A 20,473-nucleotide genomic window follows, 5' to 3' on the forward strand; every position below is an offset into this window, starting at 1 on the left:
CTTCTTGTTTCATGAATATAATATCTTCTCTTAGCTCTCAAAGGATATTATGGTAGCTTCTTAGTAGTGGTTTTTTTTTTTAAGTTCCTTCAAATTCCTCTTTTAGAGAGCTACTTTGTCTCTCTATTTGAAGGTAGAGAATTTTCTCAGATACCTAGTGATCTTTTTGTTTCTCTGCTTTTAGTCAATAGTGAGAGATTAAAAAACTGATTAGAAGATTTTCACGTATGGGTGGAACTTGTCAGTATCATTTTCTCTTTATGATATTCTTGCTTTGCCATTTTGTGGAGACTGAGTCCTTCTTCTGGAATGGCCAGATTTCAAATGAGAGGATTCTTCAATTCTCTTGTCTGCAAGTTAAAAGCCTGGCTATCAAACATTATGGGAACCAAATAGGGGAAAGAGGCCTGGGAACTCAGCATTCAGTATTCTTAAGTTTGTCTGGTTTCTCTGTTTTCAGTATGCTATCACACTCTCACTATACTACCAAACTCTCACTGTGTCTGCAGATGCCAACATTTCCTCTTGCCAGAAAATTTCCAAACTGAGACTCAATGGGGAAGAGCAGTCACTGAGCAGCACAGATGTGGAGCGCAATCTAAGAGTCCACCTCCTTCTTAAACATCTAGTACTCAGGTGTCCTTATTTTAACCTCAAACTCATCCTACTCATTTCTGGAGGTACTAGATAGTATCAGTTCCTGACCTTTTAGAGTAATATGTGGTTTAAATAAGGTTGGTCTTTAGCTTTTCCTATTGCTGAATTTGGTTCTTTATGAAACAGTACATATGAGTTAGTTGGATGGATTATTAAATAATGAGGAACATGTCAAATTTTAGCAACAAAAATATTAGGATACAGACTTTCTGATAATTGATATAAAATTGGGTTTGAGACTCAGGAAGTTGTTAAATTTGAACCTAAAATGAGACAGTCCACCTTGGATCTCAGAAGACTTATTGTTTCTTCCAGGTGTGCATCTTAAGAAACTTGGAAGGTTTGTATAGTTTGAACTCAAAACCAGATATTGCTCAATGATGAATTTTGCTCTGAGTTTTGTGGTTGACCCCAAATCCCAATATAAAGGAGAAGCCCAGGAGTGTGAAACCAGATCGACCAAAATCTGAGACTGTTCCTATGAATACTCTGAGACCGCTAAGGGTCCCTCGGCTCTACTTCCAGTGTGGTCTCCTTCAATAAATGTGGGAAGATCGTATAATTTCTTTATTGATTTTGGCACCTGTTACATCTTTATTAAATCTAACACATGTTCTGAAGTAGGTCTCCAATTACAGAAAACATCTTTTAGTTCAATGTATAGATTCATCTAACACCATTTTAATAATGTGCTATAAAGAAATGTTAAGCAAGTTATGTACTATCTGTCAATGTACAGACGGATGGAATAAACTTTAACTTTCAAGGAAGATGTTAGACAAACATAACAAATAAAAGCAGTTATAGTATTTATTTTTTGAACCGAAAAGTAACTAACAAAAACAAAACATATTTTCGAAGGGAGCAACTATTTTCAGTAATTTCGGAATAAGATTAAACAATTATGAACATGTTACCAAAGACTTGGTTATATATTTTATATATATACAGTGGAAGAATGAAATTCTTAAGCATTTTTATAGAGAGAAAAATCAATGAGAATATATGAATTATATTCAAAAACTACATAAATATTACCTTATAAAGCACATGAGTAATTCTGGAAATTCTTTTCTTTTCTTTTTTTTTTAAGATTTTATTTATTTATTTGACACAAAGAGAGATCACAAGTAGGCAGAGAGGCAGGCAGAGGGAGAAGGAAACAGGCTCCTTGCTGAGCAGAGAGCCTGATGCGGGGCTCGATCCCAGGACCCTGAGATCATGACCTGAGCCAAGGCAGAGGCTTTAACCCACTGAGCCACCCAGGCGCCCCTGGAAATTATTTTCAATACAATTTTATTAATAACCATAAAATGAAAACAATGCTATTTAATTTTTCTATTACTTTTTTCTCCTTCCCCAAGAATAATATGTCCATTTAAGAATCATAGAGATTCTATTAGTCTAGCATATATTTTTAAGTTTTAAGATAGTTAGTGAAAACTGAAAAACAAATACATGGCATTGAGATTCTAAGTTATCATTGTTTATTTGAATTCCTTTCAAAGAAGAAAGGAGAAAAAAGGAATATATTGTTAGGAATAATAGTACATTGTAATATTGGCAGGACTCATTTAAGAATAAATGGTTGAAGGATTCTACTTTTGGCTAAGTTGGAGTAACAGGGTCTACATACGCTCCCTCCTGAAACAACCAACAAACCAAAAAGAGAACCAGAGGTTGACTATATATTCCTATATTCATTCATTCCACATGTATATTGAACACGTACTACGTGTCAGAGGTTGAGGTAGGAATCGAATGTACGGCAATGAGCCAAGCAAAAGTGTTGCTGTTCTCAAGTTTAAAATCTCGTGTGGGAGACAGAGAGCAAATAAACACTTCCTAGGAAACAAACAGACGCTTCCAAGGCTCCTTATGGTCCTTGCCTAAGCAGACAGATAGATAAGCTACCCTTATATTACTTAGAGTACATGTGTAATATATTCTATATATCATTCTATTCCTTTTCTTAAAAACCTGTAAACTATGTAGTTATGTCTCTAATAACCTTATATGTCATTAAACACAATCACATTTCTCTGTGACCTCTTTCCATCTACCAAAATTCACTGATGCAACCCATTTGGTGGCAGCAATTCAATTTGCTTTTGTTTCGAAATGACAGACTGAACTGCAGATTGAACTTGAGTGAACTCTATTAAAGGTATTGTATCAATTTAAAATCTAAAGCACTAAATTTGAGAAAGACATTTATATGTTCAGCTATAAAAATTCTCATGTCCTTCATACTCTGTAAACTCTGCTTTAAACTTCCTTTTACCCCCATAGAGAAATTCCAAACAAATTTATTCTGGTTTTTCTTTCTTCCCATTAAATATAATTCTTTTTTGCTGGATACAAGGTTTCTAAAGTTCTCTGAAAGGAGCAATGAGTACATTAAAATTGTGATATGAAAAAAAATCTTTATTATATAAATAAAGTTATGAAAACCCTGACAACTGCTTCACTTAGGATGAGGTCCTTCAGTTTGACATCATGTGTACAATGAGATCAAAATTATCTCTGAATTATAACCAAAGGAAGTGAGAATAGATTTCAGGCTTGGGGAAGGGCTGTTGAAGGGATAATAGACTTTTGATGTCTGTCTTGTCACAGTAGCACAATAGCTAATTCCTGTGACTCCTGACCTTTTGTGTCTCCTAACCAAGTATTGACATTAATCTACTGCTTATCTGTCACCCACCACATTGTATAGTTCCAGTCTCTGTTTTCAATTATCAGTCATTAGAGAAGGCACTGAGCAATTTCAGAAGAAAACTCACAAAACCTTTGACCTGTTTTTGTCAGATAACCACAAGCATTCACTGTAGATAAACTATCATAGCGTTGTAGTCAAGATGTAAAGGAAGGTTCTTTGCCATATCCCAACTTACTGTAACCTCTGTCACCTTCGGATGGCTAAAAATCAACTGTTTTATTTTACTGATGGAACAGAAGAATTCACGAGGTCATTCAGTGAAATCTGGTGAGATTAGAATGGTTGACCTCTAGCTGCCAGGCAATCTATAAAACCCACAGATTTTTCTACTAAAGAAAACATGAGAACTAAATATTTACCAAGAGGTGATTATCAGACAGCTGTGCTTTTCTGTTGAGTTCTTATAGACAAACACAAACTTTTCTCAAATATTTGTACACAGTGTGATGGAAATCCATTATTTAATTACTAAATATACACACTCATCACTAAATAATCATTTATTACACAAAGTGAATTAGACAGGTATTCTGTATTTACCCTAAACTATTTTTGAAATTAAATATTAATATTCAATCTACAAAAGATGAACATTTGTTTTAAATTCCAACTCATAATTTCTTGTATAAAAAACTTCTTATAAATGGGGCGCCTGGGTGGCTCAGTGGGTTAAGCCTCTGCCTTCGGCTCAGGTCATGATCTCCGCATTGGGCTCTCTGCTCAGCGGGCAGCCTGCTTCCCCCTCTCTCTCTGCCTGCCTCTCTGCCTACTTGTGATCTCTCTCTGTCAAATGAATAAATAAAATCTTAAAAAAAAAAACAAAAAACAAAAAAAAAATCTTCTTATAAAAATCAATAACAAAATATTTTCTGTGCTTTATGATGCATTGTTGTCCTCAGGGGGAAAAATAACTAAGTGACACTCAGAGTCCCTTAAAAGAGAGGTGTCAGAATCAGTAAATTTGATTAGAGTATGGGTAATATGTGAATGTCAAAATATGCACAACGGTGTTCTCTACTTTACACATGTGAAATAGCCAAGCTAGGTATCAAGTAAATACAATTATTTTCTATCCACTCTTGTAAAAATCTAGCTCTAGCCTGAAAGTTTTTAACTCCACTATAATGAATTTTAAAAACCCATAATATTAATCCCCTTTATTAAGATACCTATATTCCAGATCCAGTGACATTTTGATAATCAAAAAGGCTGTGTTTTTTAGGACAGGTAGCAAATTTTCTATACTTAAATTTTATCTACCATTTCCCATATACAAAGTTCTGTTTGGCTTTTATTCAGGAATATAAAGATAAGAAGCAAAACAAGAAGAAAACATGGATATTTCTCTAAAATGTCTTAACCATGGGTGACATAATAATACAATGCAAGTGGAAAGTGATTAATAGGATAGCTACCGCTTTTTGAGAACTTGCTGTATTCTGGACACTTACACTAAGATGCTCTCAAATATCATTTAACTTTTACTACACACTGGAGTAGACGTTTTAATTATCTATCTCCATTTTAAAGATGGATAAATAAAAGCATAGGGATGTTGAATCACTTTCCTAATATCACACTCTTTACTAAGTTAGGTAAATTATATTGAATTCAAGGTTTTCTTACCTCACATCCAGCACTCTTAATCATGCCATGTCCATTATCTAAAGGGAAGTACGGAAAAAGTGTTATGGGGTCCTCAGCAGGAGAAATTAACATGGACAGAAATTTTTGTAGTAGTGTTTGTGGTATTAGAACTGGAGATTTTTAAAAAAGATTTTATTTTTTAATTTGCGGGAGATAAAGAGTATAAGTAGGGAGAGAAGCAGACTCCCCACTGAGCAGGGAGCCAGACATGGGGCTCCATCCCAGGACCCTGGGATCATGACCTGAGCCAAAGGTAGATGCCACCCAGGTGCCCTGGAACTGGGGATGTTAAGTAAAGGTGGATTTGAAGTTCTGAAAATGGGGAGAGCATCTTAGAGAACAAGGTGAAGAAAACCATCAAGTTAGGACAGGGAGAGGATTATTAAGGCATCATTAACTCTTCCAACTTTCTTTCAAAATTGAGTGTTGACTATATACTTGCCTGTTATATTGATTATAAAAATATAAGTTCCTGTCTTTAATTATTAGAAGATTGAATAAATGGAAAAGTAGCCCAGTAGCTATTTTTAGGATAACCAAGATGAATATATGTGGAAGACAAGAAAAAGAAAAGCAGTCCTCTGACAGCCAGGGGATGGACTGCATCCAATAAGGGAGAAGGAAAAAAAAATTGAAATGTATTAATTTTATCAAATAAAAATGATTAACTTATTGATATCATAGTTTATTATTATACAATATATCCATTTTCATGCCAATGCTCAATCTGTAAAGCTATCCTTATAGTAATCTAGATAACTACTGAGGGCTGAGTGCTGGGTTCCTCCAGTCCAAGGGCAAGTAGAACACACATCAATTTACCCCAGTTCCAAGCTCTCTTTGTACAAGATTGAATTCTTTGTGTTCCTAAGTCGCTTATGTTTGTTAAAGCAAAATAACATTTAGATATTGGATGCTTAATTAAATTTTATAAATTTCAAAATTACATGTATTCAAAATTGATTCAGGAAACCAATCTGTTTAGCCATTTCATTAAAATATTTAAAGTATTTAGCCATCTCACCTTTCTTTTGAGATTTCCTTCTCTATAAAACTGAATTCAGGAAGCATTTATGAAAACAAGTAAGAGCATTTTAACTACAGAACATGTGAAAGCCAATTGAATTGTTCTTTGAAACAATACGTTCAGGGAGACAGTTTTCTCTCCTTCAGGTCAAACCTGACTGTGATGTTAAGAGGCTCTTAGGGTTTCTGGAATCTGGAGTTTACCACACTCTCTGGAATGGTTATCCCTTCAAAGGAGCATGTGTGTGTGAGCTCACCAATCAATGAATAGGCCATTCTAGGACCAGTTTATGTTTCTCACTGGACTAGTCTGTGAAGGATGTCTTGTGAAGTGATACTTCTGGGTAGTCACATGTTATCTTTGCCTTTTTCCCCCTTTTACTTTAAAATGCAACGCAGATAAGTAATAATTCTATGAGTAATCGCTTAATGATTTTTTGCACTCAGCAGCAAACCATGATCTGTACTCTTTCAACAGCTGGTGAGGCTCCTGGGAGGACGCTATCTTTGCCCTGCAGCTACTGATTCTATTTGTGTCTTCCGTGTTATAGCCCTTGTGTGGGAGATTGAGACTGATTGCCTGTGAATGCGTCTCTTGAAGAGGGCAGATAAATCACTACAGAGATAAAACTGCAATCCTCTGACAATTAATTCTACTCTTCAGATATGGTAGACATGAAAATCTTTAATCGGGACATTTCCATCCAATCTTTACTAATGATAAAGACATTCAGAGAGGTGTCTGTCTGGGAGTGAGAGGGACTGCAATCAGTCATGAACTTCTGTTAAGTCATACCTCAGCAATAAAAGGGTCCCGTGTCTGTCTTTAAACAAGAGAAGCTTAATCTTTGCGAAACGTTGGCGATTTAGAGCATTTAGAATGTAGTTTGGTGCTTCTGTTTCTTTTAACTGTTTCTTTGTACTGTCAGCCCATGAATCATGGAATGTGAATCTTTTGATTCATATTTTACCTCTTGGATGCTTTGATGTGGCCACTTTTTAGAACCAAATAATAATAATAAATTCTCTGGTTCTGTCAGCATAGGGGAGCTTCTGGTTGCTCCAGGCAGTTCAGGTAGATGCAAGTGTTTGGAATAGACGACACCCTGCTTCCTAGAAGAGAATATTCACCACCATTGTTGTGACTGTGTTTTGAATGGTAAACTATCAATTTTGCTGAATTTTTGGTGGTTTCTCTGAGTATGCACATATATATATATATATATATATATATATATATATGCAGGAAAGCAACTGCTTTTAATTTTTGCAGAACACAATATTGACAGCCATCATGTCACATAAGTAAACAATCCTATGTTGGGAGATTTTTTTAACCTTTATGGTGATATTCATTGGCGTGCACCTAGCAATCTTCCAAACAAGCATGTATCCTAACTGGCAGTGGGAGAAGAGTGGGTGGCACTCGTGTACTACTGTATGACCATTAGCAAAACATGGCCTATGGACCTTGTTAGATATGTAGGCAGATATGAAAAAAGCAGTCTGGGCAGGTCACTGTGTTCTCTTTTTAAATGCAATTTTCATAAATGAATTGATTGATACAGATGTGCATTTTTAATCTACTTATGTGTGTTCCCAAACTCTCCTTTCCACTTCCCAGCAGAGAAATGGCGTCTGTGGTATGGGATAAAGGAATGGTCTTCACTACAGAAAAGGGTCAACCTCCTGACCTCAGTATGCTTTAACATATGTAATTCTATCCCCTTGACCAATCTGGATCTGCATTCAATGAGCGAAACCTCCTGCCTTCGTTTTTGTTTTTTTGTTTGTTTCTTGTTTGTCCAGTGATTAAGAGAGTCTTTTCTAGAATGCAATAGGAATGTAATTATGATTTTATGGAGTCACATATTTTAACCTGGCAATACAGATTTTGTTAGAAATGATGATAAAAATGATTGAGGAATCTTATGGCATTTAGTGGGTTTAACATTCAACTTAAAGAGTGATTTGAGAGAACCAAATAGTTAATACAATAGGAATTAAAAAAACAAAAATCTTATGTTTCTGATTTTTTTCTTGTTTATTTGTTTATCTTTTAAGCTTTCCAAGCCATTTATAACTGCAGTGGGTTATAATACACTGCATATATGGTGAAACAATGCTTAATATGTACCCAAATCATCAGATATAAACACAGCAGGGATAGCACCTATAAAAATCTTACACTTAAATATAAAACATGTCTGTATATTCTTTTTCATCTATTTTGGGAGGGTAGTTTTGGTAGTAGGTCTGGTGGAGAAAATATTGGAATATAGAAAGATCCAGTTGGTCAGTTACATTTATTTTTAAATATGGTTGTAGTAAAAGGATGATCTTGCATACTAATACAGATGTTATATAATATTAATTCACGTTATAATTACAATCACATGCTTATTCATAAAAATTTCCTTAGGTAAGAAATGGCATCAATATTAAATAAGTGAATATAACATGACATTTACTACAATAAAGATTGGAGGGACTGAGTTCTAGAAGAATGAGCAGAATCCAGAAAGTATGACATCTTTTATGGAGTAGGAGCAACATAGAGGAGAATGAAAGCTTCAGAAGATCAACTTTGCTGAGTGATAATGAGATAAAACAAACAAAACTACATCCAAGAAAACCAAACAGTGTTATGTTGTTGAGGACTTGGGAACTGAATTTTTTTTTTTTAATTTTATTTGTTTATTTGACAGAGAGAGAGAGAGTGAAAGAGCATACACAAGGAGGGGGAGCAGTAGAGGGAGAGGGAGCAGCAGGCTCCCCATTGAGTAGGGAGCCTGATGTGGGGCTTGATCCCAGGACGCTGGGATCGTGACCTAAGCTGAAAGCAGATGCTTAACTGACTGAGTCACTCAGGCACCCTGGGAATTGAATTCTTGACTGTGGAATGAAATTTGCTCTCTCCCAATTATTCATAGTGGGCTTTGGGGCAAGTTATAGAAACTTAGAGACATAAGTAAGGTCTGAGATTAAACGAAGCACGTGCCAAACCAATGAGAGTTAGAGAAATTATCATGCCTTTCCTCAATAGGTAATGCGGCAGGACGGCACTTAGTGAAGAGATAGAATCAGATTTTCATCCAGTCATACAGTCTTCGGTTCAGTATTTCTTAGACTTCTTTGGGTCAAGTGTTATTTGTGTTAGATGCTAATTAACCATTATTGATCAAGCCCTTATTCTCCAGCCTATTCTCCACCTTTTTGCGTCCTGCTTGAGAAACATTGTATAAATATAGTAGCTATGAACTAGTCTCTAAGTACAGAACAGTAGGATGTCATTACATAGGTGGTATGGACATTGAGCAAAGATTTATAATAAGCTTTAGAAGACAGACATCTGTTATCACCTAGCTGTCATCACCCAATTTCTTATTCTTAAATTAGGGGTATTAATATTTGACACTTCCCTAGCTTTGCTCTTTGAGGTAACTGAGATTACCTTGTGAATGTTGGTGAGCATCATTAGGAGTGCAAGGCTATATATATAAATACACATTTTATTCCATTATTCACTCCAACATGTCCCATGAAATTTACTAGTGCAATTATAATTCAAAGCAATAGGATATAGGAATTTGAGTCACTGGACAAATCTGCACTGCAACTTTATTTTGTGTGGTATATTTAATATAGAATTTTATTAAACTCTTTGAAAATTTGTCCCCTTAAGGGGTTAGGTTAAATAGCCTGGATTAAAAAACTGAAATTTTAGAATAACAGCTGAAATTCTAGCTTTCCACCTTATTATATTAACATCTCACGGGGGATTCCAGAACAGTAGATGACTTTACATAATATGAATTCAATACTTATTTGCATTATGCAGGTGCATGCTTTAGATTGGATCCCAACAAACTCACGTCTCAGGCTTTATTTTGAGGACTGTAAGTTTGGTTTTTTTGGGGGGTTGTCTAAATTTCAAATATAAAATTGATAATGAAAAATCACACGGCAGGGGCGCCTGGGTGGCTCAGTGGGTTGGGCCGCTGCCTTCGGCTCAGGTCATGATCCCAGGTCCTGGGTTCAAGCCCTGCATCGGGCTTTCTGCTCAGCAGGGAGCCTGCTTCCTCCTCTCTCTCTGCCTGCCTCTCTGCCTACTTGTGATTTCTCTCTGTCAAATAAATAAATAAAATGTTTAAAAAAAAATCACACGGCAACTGTTATTTAGAATTTTAAATATTGATTTTCAGAACAGAAAAAATGTATTTTTGAATGCCTGGTTGGTGCATTTATGAAAAAATATGCAATTCCTCAAGCAGAGTCTGGAACAGGGCAATCTAGTCAAACACATGAACGTTTCTGCAGCAAAGCAATAAATATTTATATAAAGTAGGATAAATAGAGACTTTAAGTTGCCTCAGATCAGCTAATTTCCAGTTCTCCTGCCAAATTAACTTGAAGCCAAACATTCATTTTTCAGAGCTTTTTGAATTTTCAGCTTGTATATCTGGGATTTCAGATTTCATTCCTTGGTGGCCTTAAATTCTTGATTCATATTCTTGGGTATTTATTCTGTCTCCTCAGTTACTCATCTTCAATGTGAAGATAATAGTAGAAACTACCTCACTGGTTGTTACAAAGTATAATATGTTGCTCTTAATACAATGCTTAAAACAGGACCAGAATATAATGGGGGCTATTTAAATACTGTTTTATAATATCATCTACTTCATTTAAATCAGGATCAGAAAAGAACAGGTTTGCAGTGGATTAAATTCAGTCCACTGTAAACAAAAGCTGTGTCAAGTTTTAACATGACAAGTTTTAAGGCACTTTCCGTTAGTAGATATCCAGTTTGTAGGCATTTTCTACCCTTGCACTTTCCCTCTCACACAGCCAAGTTGGGAGAATGGGCAAATAGAGCCATGGGAGAGGTGTTCGTACCAGTCTCTTCTATTGGCAATAGAAGTTTAGACAGAAAAGAGGTGTAAATTATGGACTAAAATAGCATCCTAAAAATGAGATTATCTTCCTTATTTAGGGAAAAGTTGATGGATGATCTCTCTGGCAGTGGACCTCTCTTAGGACCGAGATAGTGATATTTAAAAAAACAAAAAAAAAACCAAAAACCAAAAACAAAAAACAAAAAAAAACAAAACATGACTCATATGAGGTGATGTCAGCCAGAGAGCCCAAGAGCACCATCCTTGCCAAGCTCAACGGGACAAAAATGCCCCCATGCGTAACTTATATTTTTCTTTGCTGGCTTAGTTATGGGAGGTAGAGATGGAGATGAGCTCCTTGCTCTCCTAAACAACCTCCTACTCCTGGGCAAAATAAACTGAAGATTTTTTTGAAGTATATAAGGCAACAAATCATGCATTTCTTTGTCACGAGCTTCCTCACAGACGTGGAACCCATCTGGCCGTGGAACACAGAGTTCTAGCTTCCTTGGCTTCCACAGTCATTCCTGGATGGTCATGACCCTCTTCTCTCTTCCTTAATATTAATCTTTCCCCTAGTTTAAGACCCCAGGTTTCAGATATTTATAGCAGTGTTGATATGATTTTAATGAACCCTCTCAAGATATTTTCATATCTTCATGCAATTTTTTCAACTTGTGAATTCATTTATAGAACTTAAACATTTTTATCTTCTTGTAACAAATTTTTGGCCATGAAACATCACTGAGAACATGCACAAGTGCTATTACAGGCTGTAATTATGAGATACCTCGTGCATAGTGCTTTGCAGTGAGATTTTTGTGATCCTGTCTTACAGTATCCTAGATAACGGAGATTTTGAGAAAGCTACCAATATTGAGAAACATAACTCCATCCAATGATAGTGCAGTACTAAAAAAAAATGAGTCCTTTGAATAGATAATTCCTTAAGAAGGCGTTTGGTGCCCAGTGGCTATAGACTGTTATGAAATGACACTCTATTTTGCAAAGCCAGGTTATATAATAATATGCCTGGCACTTACTGTCCTGAATTCTTCAACATTCCATCATGTTCCCAAGAGGAAAAGTTCTCTGACTTCATTTAGCAGGAAGGTTGTTGAAGGGGGAAAATATGTTTCCCTGTATTTTGAGTAAGAACAGACAGAGGTCTTTGGACGGCTTTATGCTGCACCATGGGTAAGGAGGTTGTACTAAACAATCTATAAGAAGTAATAAAAGTGCTATTTTTTTAAAATAAAAGAACATTTTATTTGCTAAAAGGAGAAAAAAAAATTCTGGGGAAGGCATTTTTGGAATACTCTTTCTTGTGAACATGAATTTGTTTCATTGACTTGACCTTTATAGTGTCATAAACATGGTCCTTATGTGCCTGCAGTTTCTCAGTCCTTCCGATTTTCCTCCCTCAGGTGTGCTAAATCTCATCACTGACTTCACCTGGATCCCTGGGGGTTTCTATAACTTATTTCTAATTCCTGTACGAACCCTTCTGTGTTCTGGTACCTGATACATGTTAGTAATCATTTTACAACCTTTGCTTTTTAAAATATTTTTGGATAGCCTTTCTATTTAAGATCCAGGAATTTGTATGAAACCACTGAGGTTATATTGCTTCTGAACTAAAGGTTGTTGGTTTGTGGAATTTCCTTCCACTGGAAACATGTATGGGTCTGTGGCTCTAGTGTTTTCCCAGTTTTATAATATCCTACTTGTTTGTTTTCATTTTCAAAGCTGGAGCATTTACTATTAATTTCCATATTTTATAAAGGACTAACTTTTTTCCTTCCTTCCTTTTTTTTTTTTTTTCCTTCTTCAGTTGAAAGAGACAAAGATTTTTCTCACCAGCGAAGGCATTACAAAGAATTCCGGTTTGATCTGACTCAAATTCCTCATGGGGAAGCAGTGACAGCGGCTGAATTCCGAATATACAAGGACCAGAGCAATAGTCGATTTGAAAATGAAACAATTAAGATTAGCATATATCAGATCATCAAGGAATACAGCAATAGGTAATGACTTTATATCTAACTTACTATGCAAACACAGGCTAATTGTAGTAAAAATCACTGATAACCCATGTGATCTATCAAATCATCTTTTCTTTGGATGTAAAGACATTGAAAACCAGGTATAGACACATTGAAAGAGTGATTGATCTGAAATGTGCCTTCCACATTCCCTAGATAGTCCTTCCTCTTGACACCAATCTGTATACTAGATGGTCTCATGCTTCCCAGGCCCCTTGTTTCATTTTGTAAATGAGAAAACTTCCATTTTAGTATGCACACATAAAACCGATAATTAAAATGATTTAAATAACTTGGTGTTTTGTAAGTTAGAGAAGAATAGCGTTATTACTCCCTGGCATGAATGTAAATTGCCTGTGTGTATTTATGTGTATTTTGATATAAGGCATTACCTTTGTAGCAGGTTCTGACCATTAACCTTTATGTCTTCTGTCTGTAAAATGCTTAATTCAAAATGGTGCAAAAATGAACAGATAACCTGAAATACTAAATATATGGAAACTTCAGTTGATAATTACCGCAAGTGAACTGTCAAACAGAAGAGTTGAAAAAAAAGCATAGTAGAATTCTCTGACCTTTCCTCCAGTGAAGAAGTCTCTTGGTTAACACCTTTATAGGTGATAAGCTACCTTTGTTGGACAGTTCTTCTGTTATCGTTGTTTTTTTTAACTCTTTTTTTTTTGAAAGATTTTATTTATTTATTTGACAGGCAGAGATCACAAGCAGGCAGAGAGGCAGGCAGAGAGAGAGGAAGGGAAGCAGGCTCCCTGCTGAGCAGAGGGCCTGATGCAGGGCTGTATCCCAAGACCCTGAGATCATGACCTGAGCCGAAGGTAGAGGCTTTACCCAATGAGCCACCCAGGCGCCCCTGTTTTTTTTTTTTTTTAACTCTTAATTGATATGTCATATTCAGGTGAAATCTTTCTCCAGTAGCTTGCAATCATTAGATCTAGATCTATCCTTTGGTGAAATGGTATGTCATTCTTTGATGAGATAGATATTTAAAGACAGCTATCTTTTCCCCTCCTATGCTCCTCCCTCTCCTTGTTGAATATTTCTAGTCCCTGATGTTAAGATTTTTCTTGGTCTTTAAGAATGCCAGAGTTCCCAGTGGGTACTCAATGGGACAAGAGCCCCTCATAATGCTCAATGAAGAAAAAAAATAAAAAGCTTCTGAGATCAAATCTATTTGAAAATCCTACCTGTTAAACCATTCTTTAGGAAGTTCACAATGCACATTAGAATATTAAATTCTTAGGGGCACCTGGGTGGCTCAGTCATTAAGCGTCTGCCTTGGGCTCAGGACATGATCCCAGGGTCCTGGGATCAAGTCCCGCATCAGGCTCCCTGCTCAGCGGGAGGCCTGCTTCTCCCTCTCCCACTCCCCTCGCTTGTGTTCCCTCTCACTGTGTTTCTCTCTCTCTGCTAAATAAATAAATAAAATCTTAAAAAAAAAAAAGAATATTAAATTCTTAGAAAAGGTTTAGAGTAAAGAAACCTTGTCTTCCTCAAAATTATTTGACTATGAAATCTTTTTCTTTGGGTATATAATACTTAATACCCATGAAACACTGTTTCAGCCAGACAGATTTTAGTAAGTGCTGATCTTATTTTAAGAGCAGTAACTCCAAGGTAGATAAATCTTGTGTTTGTTTCTTAGCTTAAACATTTACTAGCTATTTGTCTATGGGTGGATTTTTGTTTGTTTAAATCTCAGTCCAGTGGTTTCATTTGTAAAATAAGTATACTAAATTTGGGTGGGGTGTTGTTTTTGTCAGAGAAAGAACCTGGCATATCACATTGTTTTTTTAATACTAAAATACTAAATATATTGATATTTTAATACTAAATAATGATGGTGTCTTTAAAAATTAAGTGATGAGAGGGGGTGCCTGTGTGGCTCAGTCTATTGAGCATCTGCCTTCGGGTCCTGGGGACCTATGTAGTTGGGTTCTTAGAGAGGAGTCTGCTTCTCCCTCTCCTTCTGCCCTTCCCCCTGCTTATGCTCTCTCTCTCTCTCAAATAAATAGATAAAGTTAAAAAAATAAGATTAAGTGATGAGAAGGCACCTGGGTGGCTCCCTTGGTTAAGTGTCGGCCTTCAGCTCATGTCATTATCCCAGAGTCCAGGGATCCAGCCCAGTGTCAGCTTTTATTTAAATCTATTGTTGTATATGTTCAGGATATTATTTTTTAAAATATTTTATTTATTTATTTGACAGACAGAGATCACAAGTAGGCAGAGAGGCAGGCAGAGAGAGAGAGAGGAGGAATCAGGCTCCCCGCTGAGCAGAGAGCCCGATGCAGGGCTCGATCCCAGGATCCTGGGATTATGACCTGAGCCGAAGGCAGAGGCTTTAACCCACTGAGCCACCCAGGTGCCCCAGGATTTTTTTTTTTTTAAGATTTTTTTTATTTGGGGGTGCCTGGGTGGCTCAGTGGGTTAAGCCTCTGCCTTCAGCTCATGTCATGATCTCAGGGTCCTGGGATCGAGCCCCGAATCGGGCTCTCTGCTCAGCGGGGAACCTGATTCCTCCTCTCTCTCTCTCTGCCTGCCTCTCTGCCTACTTGTGGTCTCTCTTTCTCTCTGTCCAATAAAAATAAATAAAATCTTTAAAAAAAAAAGATTTTTTTTTTATTTGTCAGAAAGAAAGCAGAAGCATGGAGAGCTGTAGGTAGAACAGGCAGAGCAGGTAGAGGGAGAAGCAGGTTCCCTGCTGAGAAAGGAGCCTGATGCAGGACTTGATCCCAGGACCGGGAGATCATGACCTGAGCCGAAGGCAGATGCTAACTGACTGAGTCACCCAGGTGCCCCTGCTCAGGATATTTTTAAATGTTATCCACTGAACTAGCCATCCATTTCACTTTCTTTCACCTCTATTTTTTAAGTATGTGAATTGCATAACTTAAGACATAATAAACATGATTAAAAAAAGGACTACTAGAAGAGACTATTGATAATAATTTATAGATTGATTCCTGATCAATCCATGCTGATTTTTATGAATAATACATGTGGGAATATTTATGGGTATTGATGCTTAGCTTATCAGATTTCACAGTTTTGAGAATTTTAATTTCTTCAAACAACGAAACATTTGTTTATCTTGAAATTTTGCTAATTCTCTAATAATACCTGGTTTGAAAAACATTGCTCTCAGTGTTTCTACAACGGCATCTGCATGTTTTTTCAGTACTCTTGAGTATAATTTGGCTAAGTCTTTACTTATTTTAACATGTGTTTAGAGCTATTCTAAGATCCGAGATTTCCTACTATCCTTGATATTTTCCCTAAATCTTTGAGAAATGATTTCTAAAATCTAAAGTACATGTATATATTTGATTGATACTCTCTTGACTTGCCATTCTAAACTCTAAGATAGTATAGATTGCAAAGGTTTCCATCCAATTTACTGAATAGCATTTATAAAAGTTCAGTTCAGTAAATTAAATTCCATGTCAATTCAATTCACTTAAGTTGACATTCTTGAAATCTACTATCACGTATTGTTGCTGAATTGTCCTATAGGTTTATGCTCTACTTACTGTTTTCTGTGGGTTTTGTTTTTGCTAATATATATAGGCTTTTTCCCAGTTATCTTTTTCAATCTCTGAAACATGCAAACTCACACACGTATACCCTACATTTCAGTTTTATATACTATTGATCAGCTGAAAGAATCTCTGGCAAAATGCTTTCCTTGTCTTTGAAATAGGCATTCATCCATTACTAGAGCCTCGTTCATCCAGTGTAAGAAAATGCCTTGTCTTTGTCATACATCCAGGACTCACTTTTTGCACTCCCCTCTTTGTTCAAAATATATCTATGTAAGGGATGGCTGATATGGAAACAGCACATGTGCCTCTTAGAATATTTCAAGTTTCCATGTGGGATTTCAGCCACCTAGAAAATAGTGATGTATACCAATAAGAGCATGGACTTTGGAATTCCTCTATGGGGGAAGCTGCTGTATATCTTAGGATCTCAAGTTTACAAATATGAAAAGAATAAAAACAATAATAAGTATTTCAGAACAGTAGAAGTATTGCAGATGATTTGAGAAGAACTAGTGCTTATCACAGTACAAAGACTATAGTTGATACTTTATAAATACATTGGTCAGCATATACTCATATAGCTCAGTAAGAGTATCTATTTTGTAAGGGTTTAGAGGATTATATCCATAGGGGAGCCAAAAGTAGGTGGTTATTACAGTAACAATAACTACCATTTATGGATACCTGTTTTTATGTACAGATCAAGTAAGTAATATGATGCCAGGTGCCTTTACTTAATAAAAAAACACCAGATCTTTGATTCATAAAAAAGCAATTGGTACATTTTTAAGTTTATTAATGAAATGAATATCACCCAACTTAACAGCAACATCATGGAAGCTATCTCTGAACTTGCCCCTGAAAGCATATGTTAAACAAATAATCAAACTCTTCTTTGAAATACAGTTGAAGAGTGATGGAGATGGGAGACTAGTTATTTATGAATTACAAAGAAATATCAGAGATGTAGACAAACTGGATTCACATATAAATGTTTACTACAGTATTATTATTTGCAATCACATAACTCGTTAAACAGAAAATGTCATACTTCATTTTATGGAAAATGGAGGTACTATACTTTATATAACAAGTAGAAATGGTGTTTTAAAAAATATTTGATAACACTAGAAGGTTCTCAGACTATAACATTAATTGATTAACATATGGGGCGTAACTATACTATTTTAAATAAATTCATATGGAAAACAGATCAGAAGGAAGCACTGTTTATTGCAGTCTTGTGGGTTTGAAATTTTAATTCTTACCCTTTTATGTACTTTCTAAATTTTTATAGCTAACATTGTTTTTATAATCAGAAACAAGTTTAATTATAGTTGAGACAAAGACAATAATGAAACAACCTCATGCTACAGATTTCTTTACAAAATAGCCTTCCCAAGGTACTCTTGCCAGAGGTAGAGGTGGGCAAAAACCAAAACAAAACTGAACAAAACACTAGCATTTAGCAGTAATTTCTCTTACTTTTAATTAAGCTGCAGAAGTCACTTGTCCCCCACAGAAAATGAAGATAGCTAAGTAAATCTATATCTTTCCTTTCCACTAATGGGAAGTTATTGTGCCAACTGGGAACCTTGACTTTAAGTCTCTGAAAGTGAGGAGGAACAGATTAAAAGTACTTCATTTATACATCATGTCATCACAGTTCAAACAGAAAAAAAATTTAATTTTAAAAAGTACTTCTGAACTGGGTATTATATGTACATGATGAATCACCAAATTCTACTCCTGAAACCAATATTACACTATATGTTAACTATCTAGACTTTAAATAAAAACTAAAAAAAAGGTACTTTTGAAATCCAATTATTATTATATTTTGTTTAGTATTACTTATCTATGGCTTCATATATTTTTTAAGTCAAGAACTAAAAGGGAAGTAGGAAAAGAAAAAGAGGCTAATACTTCTGGCCATTTTCAAAGCTAGGGTCACCTCTTAAAATTTCTATGTAAAACTTCTATCTTCAGACTTGTGGGTTTTATTTTGCTTAGTGTTTTGAATTAAACTCAGAAACAATTGAACTGTCAGTGCAGACCGTTCTTCAATACAGTGCATTCAACAATGCATCTGTAAATTTCACATACATAAAGCTCACTTTCCCTAATGTTATTATTGAGGAGTGTTGTGGTGGGGATGCTTGAGGAAACTCAGACTGATGTTTTGTAGCTATGTTTTATATTCAAAACATTGTCTAATCTATTAACCATCTAATATATGACTTTTTTGACAGTGTTAGGCAATGAAAATTTTTTAAAAGACCCATTATGTCATCTCTTTCACATGTATTTATCTTAGTGAGACTTAGAAGTCTTAAAATAATATGTTCTAGTTCTACCATCTCCCACCTCTCCCATTTGTTCCTACTCATATTTAAATGTGTGCAATTTAAAGGAGCGTTCTGATATTTATCCAGATTTTTATTTTTCTTGGTAAAAAGTTAACACACTTTGCATCATTTCACTTATTTAGCCTTTTCATATAAGGCTGACAGCCCCAGATTCTATATAGAAGGCCTTGCTCTTCGGTCACACCTCATATATCTGACATTATTGGGAAATGAGGTTTCCACATGATTGAATTTTCCAGATAATTCAGCTGAGGTCGGCATGCTTTTGCTGAGCGCCTACCATGTAGCAAGCACAAGGGACATAAAGCCGAGTAAATAAAATCTCCAAAGCTCATAGCCTGGGGGCTAGGGGCTGTGGTGGGCCTGCCGCACACAGACTTTAATAACTATAATACAATGTGCTAAGCACTATGATGTAAGTATGCACTAAGTGTTGTGGAAACACAAATGAAGGGGAAATTAATTCTTCATGTGGGAAGGTGAGGGACCTTAAGGGAAGCCACTGAGAGGAGTGCACCCTTGAGCTGGGCTTTTCAAGATGAGTAGAATTTTCTATAGTTGGAGGTAAAGAGACTTGAGAGGGAGAGGGAGAGGGAGGAACCGAGAGACAGAAACAGAGAGAGGGGTGTGTCCTAGGAGAAATATCCCTGAGTATTAAAATGTTTAAATGTATAGAGAATTAAATAATTCAAGTAAAACTATCAGTGCCAATATCACTGTTACTAAGGATAGCAGCCGGCAATTATCCATTTAATGAGCACTCACCATGGGTCTGGCACTGTGCTGAGTGCTGTACTTGAATTAATTTCTTTACACACATATGCACATGCATATGTATGCATGTGCCTGTGTATGTACATGTATGTGCATGTGTCTGTGCACATATATGCACACATGTGCATACGTATGTATAAATGTGCTATGCAGGACTCAACCTTTTCCTAATGTTCTGCTATGAATATAAATTTTTGTACTCCATTGTAAAAACATTTTAAGCTAGCCTGCTCGATGTCATTAGCCACCTTCACTACTTGGATATATTTAGTTGAGCTGTCATCATTCCAGTTCACAGTCAGCTTCATATTTACATCATCTCCCCCATCCTGTTTTGCTAAGATTTGTGATTCTTCTGTGGACATGCTTCAGAATGTACACTGACAATTTCCACTCAGGAAGACTTCATGGGCTCTTGAGAGCAGGATAGCAGAGCAGGACGCTCCATGGCTGGTGCCATTTTCTCTATACAGGCCAGTACACAAGCACAGCTTGCGTCTCTTCGGTGTGCAGGGATTCGTGCTCCCTTTCCCTGGTTCTCAGCGAGGACAGTGTGGGCTCCAGGGAACATTTTGCAATGTCTGGAGACATTTTTGACGGTCGCAGTGGATGAGGGTGGGAGGATGAAGCGCTAGTGGAGTCTGGTGGGTAGAAATGCTGGGATAGTGGGAGATGCAAGTAAACCTTCTACAATGGACTTCTCCTCTACCCAATAGAGAGTGCCCTTGATGTCCACAATGCTGAGGTTGAGAAATCCTGTTCTATTTAAGAGTTTAAG

General features: G+C 36.2%; 1 protein-coding gene across 2 annotated transcripts in view; it reads left to right on the plus strand.

Annotated features, from left to right (window-relative positions):
- LOC111152343 (bone morphogenetic protein 5) overlaps nt 1–20,473 on the plus strand; it is a 115,252-nt gene that overhangs the window by 46,945 nt on the left and 47,834 nt on the right. For both annotated transcript variants that reach the window (XM_022510846.1, XM_022510845.1), the window contains exon 2: nt 12,785–12,977. In XM_022510846.1, coding sequence (XP_022366554.1) covers nt 12,785–12,977 — 193 coding nt within the window. The remainder of the gene's footprint in view (nt 1–12,784; nt 12,978–20,473) is intronic.

The sequence above is a fragment of the Enhydra lutris genome, unplaced genomic scaffold, assembly GCF_002288905.1.
Source record: "Enhydra lutris kenyoni isolate GAN:26980312 unplaced genomic scaffold, ASM228890v2 scaffoldscaffold28, whole genome shotgun sequence".
NCBI lineage: Eukaryota > Metazoa > Chordata > Mammalia > Carnivora > Mustelidae > Enhydra > Enhydra lutris.